This window comes from the organism of the source record quoted next, unplaced genomic scaffold (genome assembly GCF_019419815.1).
Source record: "Pyrus x bretschneideri cultivar Hongxiangsu unplaced genomic scaffold, Pyrus_bretschneideri_v1 Contig25, whole genome shotgun sequence".
In the NCBI taxonomy this organism is placed as follows: domain Eukaryota; kingdom Viridiplantae; phylum Streptophyta; class Magnoliopsida; order Rosales; family Rosaceae; genus Pyrus; species Pyrus x bretschneideri.
The window spans coordinates 2,612,504-2,630,943 of NW_025999557.1; the positions used below are offsets into that span (position 1 = coordinate 2,612,504).

At 35.0% G+C, this 18,440-nt stretch overlaps 1 protein-coding gene and 1 long non-coding RNA gene across 2 annotated transcripts; one reads left to right on the forward strand and one right to left on the reverse strand.

The window, feature by feature from the left end:
• Positions 1-6,884: 6,884 nt before the first annotated feature.
• LOC103949972 (probable leucine-rich repeat receptor-like serine/threonine-protein kinase At3g14840) lies at positions 6,885-17,842 on the forward strand. The gene is made up of 24 exons (XM_018648126.2): positions 6,885-6,996; positions 7,376-7,556; positions 9,141-9,212; positions 9,361-9,429; positions 9,708-9,779; positions 9,882-9,953; positions 10,084-10,155; positions 10,267-10,338; positions 10,426-10,497; positions 10,583-10,654; positions 10,739-10,810; positions 11,026-11,097; positions 11,454-11,510; positions 12,152-12,211; positions 12,298-12,333; positions 12,473-12,513; positions 12,617-12,999; positions 13,148-13,343; positions 15,209-15,349; positions 15,707-15,825; positions 15,952-16,162; positions 16,280-16,517; positions 16,795-16,945; positions 17,084-17,842. Exons 1-24 carry the CDS (start codon positions 6,894-6,896, stop codon positions 17,477-17,479), a joined length of 3,030 nt encoding a protein of 1,009 aa, XP_018503642.2. The 5' UTR covers positions 6,885-6,893; the 3' UTR covers positions 17,480-17,842.
• Positions 13,778-14,476, reverse strand: LOC125478591. Its single transcript, XR_007259398.1, has 2 exons — positions 14,258-14,476; positions 13,778-14,108 (listed from the first exon to the last, which is right to left on the reverse strand). It is a non-coding gene; the product is annotated as an uncharacterized LOC125478591 (long non-coding RNA).
• Positions 17,843-18,440: the final 598 nt, after the last annotated feature.

The window sequence follows — 18,440 nt, forward strand, 5'->3', positions numbered from 1 at the left end:
TTTAAAATGTGTGAATGTGTCAGACGACCACATGGCTCTTTACGCAAGTTGAATATGATTATATTATTATTATTTCTTGGCACGATAATTTACTTGTTGTATTGTTGGATTAATTCCCAGTTATGGCATCCCAGAACTCCTATCCTAGCTGTCAGCTCAAAACCGTGGGCTTGACCTGCGGATTCAATTCGAAGTCAAAAACATCATGCTTCAACGCATTAACTGGTTGATATGGAGACCAAAGACGTTGGACCAAAAAGTTGTTAATAATGGAAACAGATGAAAGTGGTCTAGGCAAACAACTTTTCGTAGGTACGTGTTTGCATGCAGACATGAGAATTAAGTAATTAATTGCTGGAAAATGAAAGGACTAAAAATTCCATGATGAAAAGTGTTCATGCTCCTGAGTGGATGCTGACCTGGGATTTTCCACACGTAATATTGGTTGGAGAAAACTGCACGCATCCGAGTCATTTCCACCTGGATTCATTGCATTCATACAGGTTTAGATCCTATATCACAATATAAAAGCAAACAAAGAAACAAATCAAAGTTAAAAAGTGTAAACAAATAATTGCAGAAAAATATCCTTAAATCGTGTGGTACATTACAATAAAAAAAAAGAAGTTAACGGGACATTCCATTCTTACAAATTTTTCAAATCGATTATTTTTTATATATCGTAACAGACGATTTTAACGTTTATAGTCGAAAAGAATAGTCATAATAAGTTTTTTCAAACCAGAAGATATCTCTTTATAAACCAAAAGGGTAATGCTAGGGAGACCAAAATTTTAAACCAAATAATGTATCACCAATAAAAAATAAGTATGTTAATCGACGCATAATTAATAATCTAATTATCTACAACCACATTATTTGGTTTGCAAATTTGGTTTAAAATACATATAGCTTGCTCTAATAAGTCAGGATATAAAGGGAATTTTAACGAAAAGCTCTCGATATTGTTCACTTTAACGAAAAACCACATTTTTACATTAAAATGTCAATTTTGGTACTATTCAATTTACCATTTATTTTATTTTTATCATTAAAACTCAAATTTTTCAAATTTTTTTTATATTAGTTTTCGTTATTTTATATCCTGATAGAGATGTGCCTTCGTAATCATATGAGGTCAGTTTAATGTAATTATATAATTGATCATTACAATTGTGGATAATTACAAAAGAGTATAATAAATATAGAGGCAGATTCTCTGTCCTCTCACTTTCCATGCCCACCTTTACCCTTCTGTTTGTGTGGTCACGATTAAGTCACGTTAATATTTTATATTACTATTCTTTTTTGTCTTATTATCTTTATAAAAAAAATATAAAATGTTGACGTGTCTTAACCGTGATCAACAGAAAGACACGAAAAATGCGAGGGCAGAGAATCTGCCTCCAATAAATATACACTGAGTTGCACATAGTCCTAAATCAGTACTTAGTCCTGAAAACGCCAATAAGACATAGACCAGAAGATTCAACTTCTCGTCCTCGTCATATCAGATCAGCCTATTAAGCCACCGTTACCAACACCTCCACAATTTGCAGAGAAATTCCCATGTAACAAAACAGATCCATCAAGGATCTTACCATGTAAGGTAGACCAACCGCAAATATGTTGAAAGAAGAAAATCAATGACAAAATCCAGCGTATCAGAAGGTAAATTTGGAAAGTTTCTGACCTAGGGAGAAGACAAAACCTTGCAAAAGAGGCAACGAAGAACAAGCCTAGCACAAGAAGGCTAGGGAGTAAAAGCTCTCCACATAAATACGGGAGACAGGCCCTATAGTCCTAGGACTCCTTGTCAAATTAGGCTTGGGTGAGTGGTTTTTCGAAGGGACAAGGATCGTCTATCCTCCCGTGCCCTCTTGTTTGTGTAGTCACGGTTAAGCCACGTCAATATTTTATATGAAAGAGATTAGAAAAGCATTATATGAGCGTCACAAAAACATGTGAGAGTCGAGAGTGATTTTTAAATCCTTACTTGGTTTAAGTCATTTACAAATTTTTTTTACATGTCTTTTACAATGCTTATACGGTGCTTTTGTAATCTCTCATATCTAGCATTTTATAATTCATTTTTTACTAATTCGGTCTTTAAGTTCACAGGGCTAGAATCCTTCCCCCAAACATAGCTAAAAGGACTCACGCCCTCCAAAATATAGACAACAATACAACAATTGGTGTTGTAGTGAATTATTATTACATGCGCTGATGCAGATATTAATATGTAGATAAATTATAGGAATTCCCACTTGATCAAACAATTGAGATAATTATTGGACAAAAAAAAAAACAGTTGCGATAATTATAATCCATCCATATCAACTATTTCAGTTTTACTTAAAAACAATTATTCCACATACGTCTTAGTCATCTATTTATGATCACATGACTAAATTTTCACATACGTCTCAATCAACCATTTATGAATTAAAATCTTTAAATTGGATCCTTATAAAAGGGTGTCACTTGGGTGTGTCTGCATATCTTTAGCAGCATCTGGCCGGCCACCGGTATCGGTCAAAAAACAGGTTTTCAAAATCTTTTTTATGATATTTTTCTTCTAGAGTTTGTCTTTGATTAGTCTTTTGCATGGACTATGTTCGAGGGAGCTCCCAAACTTGACCTCGGCAGGCGTTCACTGTTTAGTAATACATAGTCCGTACAAATGTTTGTTCTGATTATCTGAACTACATATTAAAACTCTCATTGTCAGCCAAAAGTTTATGAAATTACCATTCTAACCCTTTAATTAAAACTGAATATTTATAAGAAATGTGGGCATTAATGTAATTTCACACAACCCTTTTTTTTTTCTTTTCAAAGTCTTACCTATATGTGATTCTAACATATTTTTAATTAAAAAATAAAAAATAAAGTTATCTCCCCATCCCATGCTCTCTCTTCATCTTTTCCTCTCTCCTTCCATTTTAAATTAAAAAAATACAAAATTTTCACACATTTTGTGTGTGGCTATATGCTAGTATTCCACAGTATGATCCAATACTTTTTGGTAATTTAGGTCATGATAATTAATTCAATAACTCCCGCCTTATACCTATACAGCGAAAGTAATATAAGGGGCAGATTTGTGTCACCATATTTCTACACAACTTTTGATACTTGTTTTTGTGGGGCTCATTTCGTAATGTATTTCAAGGATCCAAATTGTCTATCTTTTAAGTTTTCCTTCAAATATCATGTCTATCAAAAATCACCTAAATATGAAATCATATGATCGTTGAATATCTTAACAGTTTTATATTTGGTTAATTTTTTGCAAAGAATGATCTATGAATAATTTTTTGAAAAATAAACAGTTCAGATCGTTAAAAGTAATTTACGTAGTGGAAGCCACAAAACGGTTGTCTAAAATTGTGTAAAAAATGGTGTCACAAATTCAGTCCAAATATATATGTTATAGTTTTTATTTGATAATGAATATCTACCCTTTTAATTACATTTTATTTTCTGTAGTATGTAAGAATGATTATGATATTTACACACTTCTTTTTATTTTTTACACACTTGTTAATTTTTATCATTCGATATTCTTCAATTAATTCGATCTAATGGCAGAAAGTTAAAAAAAATGTATAAAAAGTAAAATAAAAGTGTGTAAATAACAAACCTCATCTGAGAAACCATTAACGGACTGGTCTGTAATTCTAAATTTACAAGTTTTTACTCCCAAAATGAGGCAGAGCTTCGTAATTTTTAATTTTTTAAGTTTCTGATTGACTTGGGACTGCGGTACGTACGGAATACAATGCTTGATCTCAGCTGAATAGTCAATTGATCGTATTCATTCACCAACCAATCAACCTTTGCTTTTGATTGAGTGCTAGTGAAGAAGTCCAAGTCCAATAAGATTAATTTCGAACGACATTTATTTGGATCAGATTTCTCTGCTCTCTCAATTCTCATACATTTTTATTTTTTTTTATTTGTGTGATCACAATTAAATAAAATTAATATTTTATATTATTATTATTTTTTATCTTATTATTTCTATAAAAAATTTAATATAAAATGTTAATATGATTTAATTGTGATCACACAAAACAAAAGAGGATAGAAGTGTATGGACGGGAACGGTAGAAAAGCCAGATCCCATTTATTTAGCCTTCTGTCACTCTGTGCCATTCATTTGGTTGATGTAGACGTGCACTTAATTTCATGCACGGTTTTTTTGAAGTTTTTCTTTTTTATTTCTTTTATAACATTATGTAAGTGTCGGATTGTCTGAACAAAATGACTTTTTTCTTTAATGGTTTAAATGCTCTGATCTTTATAGTGTAATTTAGATTATTAATAAAAGGATTGATTGTAATAAAATATATATATATATATATATATATTCTCAAAACGGAAAAAGAGTTATTTTTTTCGTTTTCAGATGGCGTTGGACACAATTTATTTCTTAGAAACTTGACATGAACAGCACTGTTAAGCTAATAGATAAATTTGAGACACAAATATGGATTTCTTTTCTAATAAGTTCATCACTTAGACATTCTAAATAATTAACATTTAAATAGGTGGTCAAATTATATCCTAAAAATATTGATTGTATTAAATACATGTAAATATTGTAGTCAAATTCATATTTTTATCACAGATGATCCTTGAAATTGATAAACACATCAAAATGATATCCGAAATTGAAAATTGATCAAAGTCATCTATAAATATGGAGATTGTTGTTGGTGGCTGAGTTCAAGGAAGAAGGAGAAGATGAGAGCAATTCCGCCCCTAAAAAAATGCGCCAGCACCCAACTATTTAATTCACTCGATGAACAGTGATAGACCCCAATGAACAGTAACAGGCCAAATGCATCTCCACCCCTAAAAAAAATAGCCTAGTCAATTTTATTAAAGTATTATTTTTTAATTATAAAATAATAAAAAAAAATTTTATTTTTAATTTCTGACTTTATAAAATAATAATATTAATAATATTATTATTATTAGTAAAAAGGTTCTGCAGATCCCTTCCACACCTCTTGCTTGTCCCCACCGCCATCCACCCCTACACTTCCCTTCCATTCCCACCATCGTCGCCTTCCTGTCCTTCAAATCCCAAGCAGACATCAACAACAAGCTCCTCTACACCCTCAACGAGCTTCGACTACTGAATCTCCACACCAAATCCCACGCCGTTGTCCTCCTGTCCTTCTCCTTCTATGGCTACTTCTCCCTTCGTCAACCTGCGTCATGTAGGCCGTCCCATGGGTCTGTCGATTCTGGGCCGATCTCTTGCCTAGCTTGGGCTGGAGGGTTTTAGCTGGGTGTCGGGCTATCAAGCCCCAGTGGAACTGCTCTGAGGATTTTTAGTTCGTTGTTTTTCTTCTTTTTACCTTTTTAAACGTTTGAAACACTTTCTTTAGTCCATGTGTCATCATATTATTGATGTGCATAATCTTATGTATGTCACATCAGCTCATAAATTTTTTTTTTTTAACAGAATTCAGACAGAAGACGACATTGATTTGCAACACACATATTTAGAGACGATAATATTCAATTTTCAACTTCAGATATCATTTTGATGTGGTGGGTGTAAGATCCCATATCGACCAACGAAAAGGGAGTGATGTGCCTTATATGTACATGTTCCCTTCCCTATAACACGAGACCTTTTGGGAACTCACTAGCTTCGAATTCCATCAAAACTTCGAAGTTAAGCGAGTTTGGGTTAGAGCAATCCCAGGATGGGTGACCCACTGGGAAGTTGCTCGTGAGTTCCCAGAAACAAAACCGTGATGAAATGGTAAGTCCAAAGCGGACAATATCATGCTACGGCGGAGCCGGTCTGGGATGTGACAGAATGGTATCAGAGCCACTACGCCGTTCAGTACGAATGTGCCAGCGAGGATGCCGGGCTGGTCTGGGATGTGATAGAATGGTATCAGAGCTACTCTATCGTTCGATACGGATGTGCTGGCGAGGACGCCAGGTTCCCCTTAAGTGGGGTGGATTGTAAGATCCCACATTGACCAACAGAGATGGGATGATGTGCCTTATATGTATATGCTCCATTCCCTATAGCATGAGGGCTTTTGGGAACTCACTGGCTTCGGATTCTATCGGAACTTTGAAGTTAAGCGAGTTTGGGTGAGAGCAATCCCATGATGGGTGATCCACTGGGAAGTTGCTCGTGAGTTCCTAGAAACAAAACAGTGAGGGAATAGTAAACCCAAAACGAACAATATCGTGCTACGGTGGAGCCAGTCTGGGATGTGACAATGGGTCAGTTTCAAAAACCACTTATAATAAAATTTTAATATAATATAATAACGTAAGTTTAACAAGTCACTACCCGTGAAACCAGTCTTTTTAACATGTTACTAAAACGTCTATCTATTGTCAAACGATAATATAATTATATTAAATTTAACTAAATTATGGCAAGCGGAATTCAAACTTGGTGCATGATAAAACACAATGACGTAACTAGCTTGGCTAAACTCAAATATTCTATTTTAAATTAATTCTTTTACAAGTAATTTATGTAAATGTATCTTTAATTATATAAATAATTAAATAAAAATAAATAGAGTAAGTGGTTGGGAATAATTTTTTTTTTCCTTTCTTGTTTGGTCTTTGGTTTTAAGGGCAAGTAAGGTAAGACAAGTCATTGACTTCGGTTTCTGTCCCTCGAGGTCCACTCCTTCCCTCCCCTCAAGTGAATAAAAAGCTGTAATTCAGACTCATTCTCCTCACAAATCTTTCTTTCTTCACTACTCTCACAAATTTTCAGACATACAATCCAACAAAGTCCAAAACCTCTCAATATATTCCATCCAGCTAGCTGCGCAAACTGATCCCTTTGTCTCTGGTTTTCTCTTCAAATGTGAAAGACTTTGCCTAGAAAAATGATGAATATGTTCTTCCCTCGACTTCTTCCTCATTCTCTTTTCTTTGTAGCTTGCTTTGTAACTTTTGCCTTTGGAGCTGCTCGATTGCCAAATGATGAAGGTACGAGTAATTCACCTCAATATCTCTATGTCAAATATCTTCCTTTGTTTCATTCTATAAATGATAGTTTTAAGTTCGTTTGATAATTTTTTAATTTTCAATTCTTTTTGAGTTTTCAAAATTTGGTTTGGGTTGATTTTGATTCTCAGTTTACATTCTTCCGAGAAGTGAAAACAGTTACCAATGAACTAAAAATTAAAAATTAAAATGGTTATCAAATGAACCTTAGGTAAACAGATATTTGCGTGAACTTGGTAGAAACTTTCAATCATATAAGGTGCACTCTGTAGTTCTTGTCTATGCATCAAAATTTTTTTTTTTTTTACTATTTTGTTGAGCACGATGTTAATTTGTTGCCTTTTATTATGCGTATATGCAGTGCAAACTTTGGAAGCCATAGCAAAGACATTGGGGAAGAAGGGCTGGGATTTCAGTGGAGACCCAGATCCATGCAGCGGCCAACTTCCATGGACTAATTCAAGCGCAGCCGAAGGATTTGAGAATGCCATCAACTGTACTTGCTCCGACAAAAACTCCACCGTCTGCCATATTACCAGCATGTAAACCTCTCTCTCTCTCTCTCTCTCTCTCTCTCTCAAAAACAAACATTTAATATATTATTTTATTAAAAAAAAAATTCGTTTTATTTATTTATTTATGACCCCACGTCTATTTGCTATAAGTATCAATCAAATTCACTAAATGTCCCCAAACCTAACCCCATGCCCATGAAACCTCCAAAATAAAGTAGGAATTATAAGGCCTAGTGTGGGCCTCAGCGAGTTGTCTATTGGCAACTTGGCACGTCGTATTCACTCAATCAACCTTATGTCGGCCAAGTAGCTAGGCCAATTGATTGCAGTTGGATTTGAGGGATGTTAGTTTAATAGCACAGTCGAGCTCGTTTGTTTCGTTGTGATTTTCTCACGCCCCGACCCTAGCTTCGGAGAGATTTTTTAATGCTTTGAGAATACGGTCCGGCACATTAAGTATTATAATATAAATAGTTGGTTACATGAAATTTTTTTTGTACCACTTGAATTATAACACTTAATATATCGAACATTTTTCCTAACACACTGAAAATTTTGCCTAGGTTCATGGCGTAAAAATTTTGAAGCTCTTATTTTGTATGTGAAGTAAGTAAATGTTGCTACTGTTTAGAGATATGAAAAGTGACTAACGCTCATCTTTTTCTCTTCGTGCACATTGTTAATTCTGTTTTTGATGAAACAAGGGGCATGAATAAAAATAAATTGAATCAAATTTCTTAGAACTATAAACTATTCTTGACGTGCAAGTCAGGATTGAAAATTTCGATTTCGACCAATTCAGTTTTTGTTGGAACAAAATTATGATGAAAATTGGTATACATCTTAAAATTCCCAAATGGGCTTTGGCCGCCTTACACTAGAACGGGCTTAGCCATGCGTACACTAGTTGGGTTTCCATCTCCCAATACTTTACCCTTCCAGATTTTTTATTTTTTCTTCAACCCGCAACCAATTGGAAGTTTTTCTTGATCTAATAAGAACTTCTTGTGCCTTGAAATTCAAGAAACGTTCAACCCTACCATGTACAGCAATTCAACTTATCTGCAAAATCGAGTTATGGGCCAATTTGCTCAATTTCTATAACAATGTGTTTCTGATCTGGTTATGAGCCAGCATAGATGCTCCATGGCATGCTGAGTTGTTAGGACTTGGTATTACCGTTGTGCTGTATTTAGGCTTGATTCTTGCATACTTGATCAACGTATAATTGTACATAGTCACCATGATTCTTGCATACTTATTATACACATACAACTCTGTATCGACAAAGTTATTAGTTACAAAGTTAATGAAAGAATGATTCACAGTGTGCTTGTAACAAATACACATTTACCGTTTGTGTAATTCCTCAAGTTTTATTCTTTCTAAAGAACATTGGACATTTTCCTTCGGTTTTAAAGAAGAAAACCAGTTCCTTCTTCCTATTTAATTCCCCGACCAAAAGTAAGCATTTTCTATGATAAATTAGTGTTTTACCTGTTTGGTCTCATTTCTGTGGCAGCTTTTCCTTTTAGTCACAATATAGATGCGTAATGGATATCTGTTAATTTGCAATTAATCTTTGAAACTCTGTTTTCCAATGAAACACAGAGTTCAAAAAGCCCAAGATTTGCAAGGAACACTCCCAGTAGAGCTGGTAAATCTCACCTATCTTCAAGTAATGTAAGCACATTTTAACCCCTCCAAGTTTACATTATTTAAAATAAAATAACTATGTGTCGTGTAAATGGTTTATTCTAATTTCATATTTAGCTTACCTTTATTTATGTTGTTAATGAGACAATAACTGGTTTCTTTCTTTCTCCTTCAGCGACCTCACCCGCAACTACCTGAGCGGTACCATCCCTCCAGAATGGAGCTCTCTTCCACTTCTGAACATGTACTGTCTTCTCTCAAACTGCATACATTTTTGTGTTTGATGTTCATGTCATGTTCTTATTGCTTTATTTGGTCACTCCAATGTTCTTCAGCCATTTCTTTCTTAAACTATGAATCTACTACATTGGGTTTTGTTCATGATGATGGGCTTCCGTGGTCATGAGGCATTTGAATCATAAATATTGAATCGAACACATGGGGGTGTATTGACGAACATGTTAATGTTATTGATCCACTTGCTTGATAAAAGTGATCTTAAGACTACAGTTTTTGATGCAGATCCCTTGTTGGAAATCGTTTGACAGGTTCTATCCCCAAAGAGCTCGGAAACATCACCACTCTGCAGAGTTTGTGAGTGTTGATTGCGCATTTGTTTCTTGCTTACCCCATTTGATTCTATGATGATCCTAAATGATGTTTTTTTAATCAATGGAATTGAATTTGTTTGTATAGGGACATCGGTATGAATAATTTCTCTGGACCTCTCCCTCGGGAGCTTGGATCTTGGGCCAACATAGAAAGAATGTAAGAGCCCTATTCAAATTTTACCGTGTTTAAAATTATTTGGTTTATTTGCAATTTTCTTTCTTGTAGACAAATTCTGGATGTTTTCACCAGTAAATCATCTACTTCTTTATATCTGTTTCATACTTAGGTTGCTTTCCTCAAACAACTTTAGCGGGGAGTTGCCAAAAACATTTGCAAAGCTTACCAAAATAAAGGACTTGTAAGCTTCTGTGGTTCTTTCTTCTTAAAGGTTTCCTGAGCACTCATACAATTTTTTTATTGCTTTCTGATACTAATTCGTAGTATTTTCCCTTTTTCAATCATTATGCAGTCGGGTTAGTGACAGTCACTTTTCCGGGCAGATACCTGATTTTATTGGGAACTGGACAAATCTTGAAAAACTGTGAGTGTTTTTCTTTTGTGTATCATATTTCTGCTATTTGATTCTGAATATTATCACTAATTCATATGTTATGACTCATTGAAACAGATTGATTCAGGCTAGCGGTTTGACAGGGCCAATTCCTTCTGGCATTTCTCTTTTGACAAACTTAACTGACTTGTTAGTATATCTCGTCTCTGTTTATAAATCCAAAACGATTAGTGAAATGCGAAGTTTATGTTCATGGCCCAATTTTAACATGCAGGAGAATCACTGACTTGAGTGGACCTGAATCACCCATTCCAAAGCTCGATAAGATGAAAAACATGAAGACACTGTGAGTTAATGGTTCCATGACACAAAATTTCCGTCTGTACCGGAAGTCTTCTATAAACTCAAAGCTTTGGTGTTTCTGTTGCAGGATGTTGAGAAGTTGCAACCTTACTGGACAGTTACCTCCATTTCTTGAGAAAATGAAAAAATTGAAAACTTTGTAAGCACAAATGTCTTAGTCCCTATTTCTTCCGTTGTCAAATAAAAAAATTTCTTCTAGATGTGATTCTACTACTTCAAGGATTATTGACGTGACTTAGACGATGTTGAGCGGACTTTATGCTTCTGTATTTATTAAGAGAACATCTCTTTCAGAAGTCATTTCCCTCTCTGCAGGGAGCACATCTAAATTGCATTTGCTATTTGTTTGTGCAGAGACCTCAGCTTTAACAAGCTGACCGGAGATATTCCAGACAGCTTTTCTAGTCTAGCAAAAGTGGGTTATATGTAAGCAATTGGAATGACCAATCTAGTCTTTCTTACATGAAATTCACGCAGACATTCTTCAATGTGAAGTATTTCAAATCACGATTACTATAATTATGAGTCACAGGCTATACTGCAATGAAAATGAAAACGGCTCTTCTGCTCAGAAATGAAATGTTTAGTTTATTCATTAGAGTCATTAATACTCATGCAATTAACTGACATAAGGTGATCACCCTTAGGTGTGTCTTTCAAATGGAAGTAATGATCTAATGCACCCAGAGTTGGCAAACTCAAATTTTCAAACCTTCACAAAGAAATTCCTAAGAACAAACACTATATTCGTGACTGAGTTTTTCTGTATTCATTATTTTTAGATTCTTAACTGGAAACTTGCTGACTGGACGTGTACCTACTTGGACGAAAGACAATGTGTAAGCTTCTCTTCCAAATGCTACTCTTTAGTTACTAAGGAAATTTACGCTGTTTTTTTTTATTTTTTTATTTTTTTTACTAAGATAGATATAAAACTATTATATCAAAAACTTCATTCGAACCATGTTAATGCCTACCTCTTTCTCCTCACCCTTGTTTCCTTTTGTACTGACATACTACATCTGGAAAAGAATTTGTTAGTGCTTCTTTGATTCTGGTTTATGAAACCTCAATGAATATGAGGACTGGGAGGAAGATGATTAATAATGAAAATGAAAGGATGAAGAAAATCACACAGAATGTAGGTCCTCGCTGCTCTGCAGAATGCAGTCGAGGAAAATCCTTCTTAATTTGACATTCTCTCACTCTCTCTCTCACACACAAGTCGTGCAAAGAGAATATTACCATTAGCAAAACACAGCCGGATCCTTGGACATTACAAAGTGATCTCAACCACACATCTAACTATATTCTAGGATCATCACACATGGCATTATTTGCCTCACATCTTTGAACCTCACACTTGGCAGTGTTACAACTCAAGTGAATGCACAGTTAAGCTCGTAACTTATTTCACTAAATCTAATCAGCTAGAGAATTACAATTCAACAGAATTTGCATCATAGCTCTTTTTGTGCAGTGATCTTTCATATAACAACCTCACCATAGGGGATCCAAATTGTCAACCACGAGGCGGCCTGTAAGAATGTCTTCATTAGCTTGAAGTTAATCTGTTTGTGTTATGTGGAGAAAAGCTTAACTTTTCATTTGTGTTAATTTCTGCAGTAACTTGTTTACAAGCTCGTCAAAAGGCAATAGTTCGTAAGTTCAAATTAATCGTCTCAAAGCATGCACCTATAAATTTACTTTGGTATCCAACGGTGTATTATGTACTAATTTTTTTTGCAACTTCTCATTTATGATTGCTGACAATTTCTGTTCCTTTGAATTATTCTATTAGGACAACTGCTTCATGTTTGAAAACTTCACAGTGTCCAAAACGTAAGCCGAGTTTCTACACAAATAATTACCTTTATTTTCTCGGTTCATTCTTTTTTAGTTTTCCTCCTCAATGCCTACTAATCTCCATTTTCTTTTTTCATAGATTTCTACTCTCTCCATATAAATTGTGGTGGGAAACAAGTTACTGTCCCTGGAGAGAAAGATACAGTATATGATGATGACACATTTCCAGCTGGACCTTCATCATTTTACAGCAGAACAAATTGGGCATTAAGCAGCACCGGTTACTTCCCTGATGATGACCACTCTATGGACACCTTTATATGGAATAATGAAACTAGACTCTCTATGACCGATCCTCAACTGTACATGAACGCTCGCCTTTCTCCCATCTCTCTAACTTATTTTGGGTTTTGTCTGGGAAATGGAAACTACACTGTAAGCCTCCATTTTGCAGAGATAATGTTTAGAAATGGCTCAACATATAAAAGCTTGGGAAGGCGCATATTCAATATTTACATTCAGGTAACTAATCGCATCCACTTCCATGTATACCAGTGAATTATTCTAACAAGCATTGTTTATATTTTGGTCGATTTGAATGTTAACTTTCACATTTATAATCATGAAATTTGAGCAACTAAATTAGTATATATACATGTATGTATTGCAGGGAAAACTGGAGGAGGAGGACTTCAATATCATGGACGAAGCCCGTGAGTTTGGTGATGTAGTCATAAAGAACTTTACTACTCTTGTAACTAATAATACATTGGAGATTCGTTTATATTGGGCCGGGAAAGGGACGACAGGCATCCCTCTTAGAGGAGTCTATGGTCCTCTTATTTCAGCTATTTCAGTAAACCCAAGTAAGTTTTCACTAATCTGAGCTTCGTCTAATTACTATGCGTTGATCATATGCATTGATATATCTACTAAATTAAGAGATCCGCCTTCAGTTCTACAGGGTTCTTCTTCTTCAATATTTCCTTTCCCTTGTATTTCCGCATAAACTAGAAAAATTGCCCGCACTTCGTTGTGGGTTTTGAACAACCTGAAAATTTACAGGTAAAGAAGCAATCATTTACTGAAGTATAAAGAAAATCTTAACAAAAAAGTGTAGTTCGAAAAATAAATGAAATCCAAAATTTCTCGATAAAAACTAAAAACTTGAAAGCTTAAGAAAACCCCATGAATCCAACAAAGAAAAGATGCAAACTTTTGCATTGGCAAGCCATTCATATCAAACATGATGAATCCAACTGAAAAACGTCCAAATTTAAACGAATCAGGACAAACAAAATATCAAACACGATTCATTGTCTCTCTTTGAATTTTAAATCACATGATATATTATCGTCTTAACATTTCATAAACTCATGCATTACATAAAAAATGATATCTATGTTAAATTTACTTGGACTGCTTTATCATGGTTTAAGAAAGCAACCCCAAATCATAGTATCTACATATTCCATCAGATTATCTAAAACACTAAAACAAAATCCTCACTTCTCACTACATGTTTAAGATACATGAGCCCATACACAAATAATCAAACTAATGAATGTGATTTGAGGAACAAACCTCTTTTCGAATGTGACTGATCAGATCCTGCTCTTGCATTGCTGGTTCTACACAATACACAAAATCCCAATAATTAAAAAATAAAATAAAATTTAATACATAGTCCATGCACAAATCAACCAACAAATAAAAAAAATCATCTTTTTCAATCACTTTCTCATCCAAATAGAACACATACTGAAAAACGATTAATCACCTGTATGGGGGAACAACCTGCTGATACCCTTCATGGCCAAAGCCGACACAATCTCCTATAAATTCCTCATACTTTGTTTTTCTTTGACAATTTACAAATGCAAAATTTGGATGATGCAGTGGAAGATCATGCTACAAATTCACACACAAAACTCACAAAAAGAAAATCTGAACAGAAAAACCATTTGTAAATTGAAAACCTTACTATAAGCCTTGGCTTTTTTTAGAGAGAGAACTGGAATTGCACAGCTAACCCTCGTTCAGGAGAAGTGGTGATATTCTTCAAGCTCTCTCTTTCTCTCTCTCCATCCCTCTCTGCAAGCTGAAGGCTCTTTCTAACCCATCCCCTCACCAAATCCCACCCCACACAGTCGTCGATCCCACGAATGCAACCCGATGTATTGGTCAGCCCAACACGTGTATAGCAGGGCACCCAAATCCCAACGACAAAATTACCCTCCAACCCAGCCCCAAATCAGATGGCTTTCTTGCAAATAAGGTGATGGCATTTTCTTGACTGTAGCCATGAACATGCCAATTCCCCTCCAACTTTAGAATAGATATGCTTCTGTGTTTTTCGTGTTTTACTCCACGTAGTTTGAGACAAGACTTGAAGAAATACTCTCTTAAATTTTCTTATCGCATAATATGCTGTTTTTTTTTCTAGGTAACATGTTGACACTTTTAAATACAACAAAATTCAACTTCAAGGATTTTTAATATTTACATGGAAACTAACCATTTCACTTGAGGAAACATTAAAAATTTACAACCATCCAAAGAAAGTTTGTTCGAGGGATTACTTCATATACTATCTACTTATTTAAAGATGCCTCAAAGACCGGGTTCAATCTTCTGTTTTTGTGTGCATTAGATAGTTGGTTGAATGATCCACTCTCATATCAATTACATTTACATTTATTCTAATTTAAGCTACTCTTTCTTCTGGCAGACTTTGTTCCCCCGTCAGAATCTTCTATGCCTGTAGGAGCCGTGGTTGGAATTGTGGTTGGAGGAGTCTTCATTGTACTACTGATATTTGGTATTCTTTGGAAGAGAGGCCTCCTAGGACGAAAAAAGACATTGGAGGATGGTATTAATTTGCAGTTTATTCTGTTGTACTGGTTTTTCCTTTTTGTTTCTCCATTAATTTTTCTTATCGAACTTTTTTTCGTGACTAAGAACAATATTTGTGCTATTTTTTTGCATGGTTCTCATGCATATTGATGTGCATACACAAAGACAGTAATTATTTAGATATTGAGCTTTCCGGCACTTTGATGTTGCTATAATATATTTATCGTCCAGACTCATGATGCAGAGTGTCTACCTATGGATCCAATTACTAGTTAAATTCTAGAATCATGCACAAAATATTAAGAACTAAGAATGCTATTGTTCTCAAAGTTTTCTTCGACACAATTTCTTATGAGTTTTACTTGTTATACAGATTTGAAGGGTGTGGACCTGCAAACTGGTAAATTTACCTTCAAGCAACTCAAAGATGCCACAAGCAACTTTGACAAAGCCAATAAGATTGGTGAAGGTGGTTTTGGTTCTGTTTATAAGGTATTCTTCGGAGCCAATATTTTTTTATTTATTACATTTTTTTTCCTACTTTGATACTGTCCGTTCTAATGAAAGTTAATTTGCTCCATATAGTGATGAGAGTTTGACTATCTTTCTCAAATGTAGGGCGTTCTAGCTAATGGAACCGTAATAGCTGTTAAGCAGCTTTCTTCCAAATCAAAGCAAGGGAATCGTGAATTTGTTAATGAGATTGGCATGATTTCTGCTTTGCAACACCCTCATCTTGTCAAGCTCCACGGATGTTGTATTGAGGGAAATCAACTATTGCTTGTCTATGAGTACCTGGAAAATAATAGTGTCGCTCATGCTTTGTTCAGTAAATATCAATCTCATTTGCCAAAAGTTCATTTCATTCATATAGTGGGCATAAAAGATCTTATGCACTAAAAATATGTCCTTTACAACTAACCCTGTTTAATTTGGCAAATTGAAGGGGAAAAAGAAAGTCATTTAAAGTTGGATTGGCCAACAAGGCACAAGATTTGCATTGGTACAGCAAGAGGTTTAGCTTATCTTCATGAGGAATCAAGATTGAAGGTTGTTCATAGGGACATCAAGGCTACTAATGTTTTGCTTGATAAAAATCTTAACCCGAAAATATCTGACTTTGGATTGGCCAAACTTGATGAAGAAGATAATACACACATTAGCACTCGTATTGCTGGAACTTAGTGAGTCCCTACACTTTTATTTATCTTCTTATTCTCTTGTTTTAATCTTTTTCCACCCTAAAAAAAGAAGATAGAGCAAAAGGAAAGTCTCTAACTTATTTAATTTTCAACCTAACCAAATCCTTGTTGTTCAAGAAGTTTGAAGGGCAGATATGCTCTTTCAATATAGTTGTATTACTTATTATCTCTCTAACTATTGGAAGTATTCAATTAGCAATATTTTTACTAATTATTTTAGCTCAATATGGGTTAATGATATGATTTCATGATATTGCAGTGGATATATGGCGCCCGAATATGCAATGCGGGGTTATCTGACTGATAAAGCAGATGTCTATAGTTTTGGTATTCTTGTATTGGAAATTGTTAGTGGGAGAAACAACACAACTTACCGGAAAAAGGAAGAAAGCTTTTATCTTCTTGATTGGGTAACATCAATCTACTACTTCCTAATTTAACTTCAAATTTTCTTAATATGCCTTATATGTGTGAAAGTACATTTGAATCGATGAAGTTTAATCCAAAGACAGAATTTATATTGCTTTTGTTACTTCCATTTTTTGTAGGCACGACTTCTAAAAGATCAGGGGAATTTGATGGACCTAGTTGATCCAAGGTTAGGATCAGACTTGAATAAAGAGGAGATGATTGTTGCAATCAATGTGGCTCTCCTTTGTTGCAATGTTACTTCGACAGCTAGGCCTACCATGTCTTCGGTTGTGAGCATGCTCGAAGGAAAGACTGTTGTTCATGAGTCGGTCTCGAATCCAAATGCCGAGAGTATTAAGATTGATGCAATGAGGAAACATTTTCAATCTAGTTTTGGAAGGGGCACGTGCGAGAAACAGATAGAAATTGAGTCAACTGAAGGGCCATGGACTGCCTCGTCTGCGTCTGCTCACGATCTGTATCCCGTCAATCCTGATTCAAATTACTGGGAGAACAGAAGCGAGAGAACTTGAGCTGCACGGTTCTCAGTTTGACTCAACCTTGGCACACTCAAACATATCAGCTAATTAATCATTTGTATTTCCTTTATAACTATTTGTTGGTGTGAATCAACCATATAGTTTGGGAATGTGATCATATGATTGATTCTTTGTATAATTGGGATTCTTATTTCTATTTTATAGGACCTCTTGTACCACGATCATTGGGAGTGGTACCAAGAGGAGAGGGTTATATTATGTGGATGAAGTGCTAACAGGCCGAGTCAACCAAGTCTGCAGTGGTCACAATAACAATATCAAGCAAATTTGGCTATGACATCGTCAATTAGGACATGCATCTTTCGTTATTTAGAAAAAAAAATTACTTTTTCTTTATTTAATGGCGTTTCAAACTCTGATTTTCAATATAATGATTGCATTCTTGCAAAAAGTCATCGTACTTCTTATCATTTGAGTTTCAGTAAAAGAATAGTGCCTTTTGAGTTAATTCATTCAGATGTTTGGGGCCTTCACCAATAGCAACTCACCATGGTGTTCGTTAGTATGTTACGTTTGTCGATGATTGCACCGGAATGACTTGGCTCTATATTATGAAACAAAAGAGTGATGTTGGGCAAATCTTTCAACTGTTTTATCGCATGATTGGAAGTCAAATTTCTCTTTTGTCCTATCAAAGTTCTTCGAACTGATAATGGTGGAGAATATCTTAATTCGGAGCTACCACAATTTTTCACAGCGCACGACATACTTCATGAGACTACTTGTCCTCAAACTCATCAACAAAACGGCGTGGAAGAATGCAAGAACAGACATATCTTGGAGACTACACGAGCTCTTCTCATTGAGGCTCATGCCCCTTCTACTTAATCGAATGCCTACTTGAGTTCAAGACTTTTTTGAACTCCCATGGAAGTCTTAATTACTTTACCATCCTCTCTTCAATTATCACCTCGTATATTTAGGTGCGTGGCCT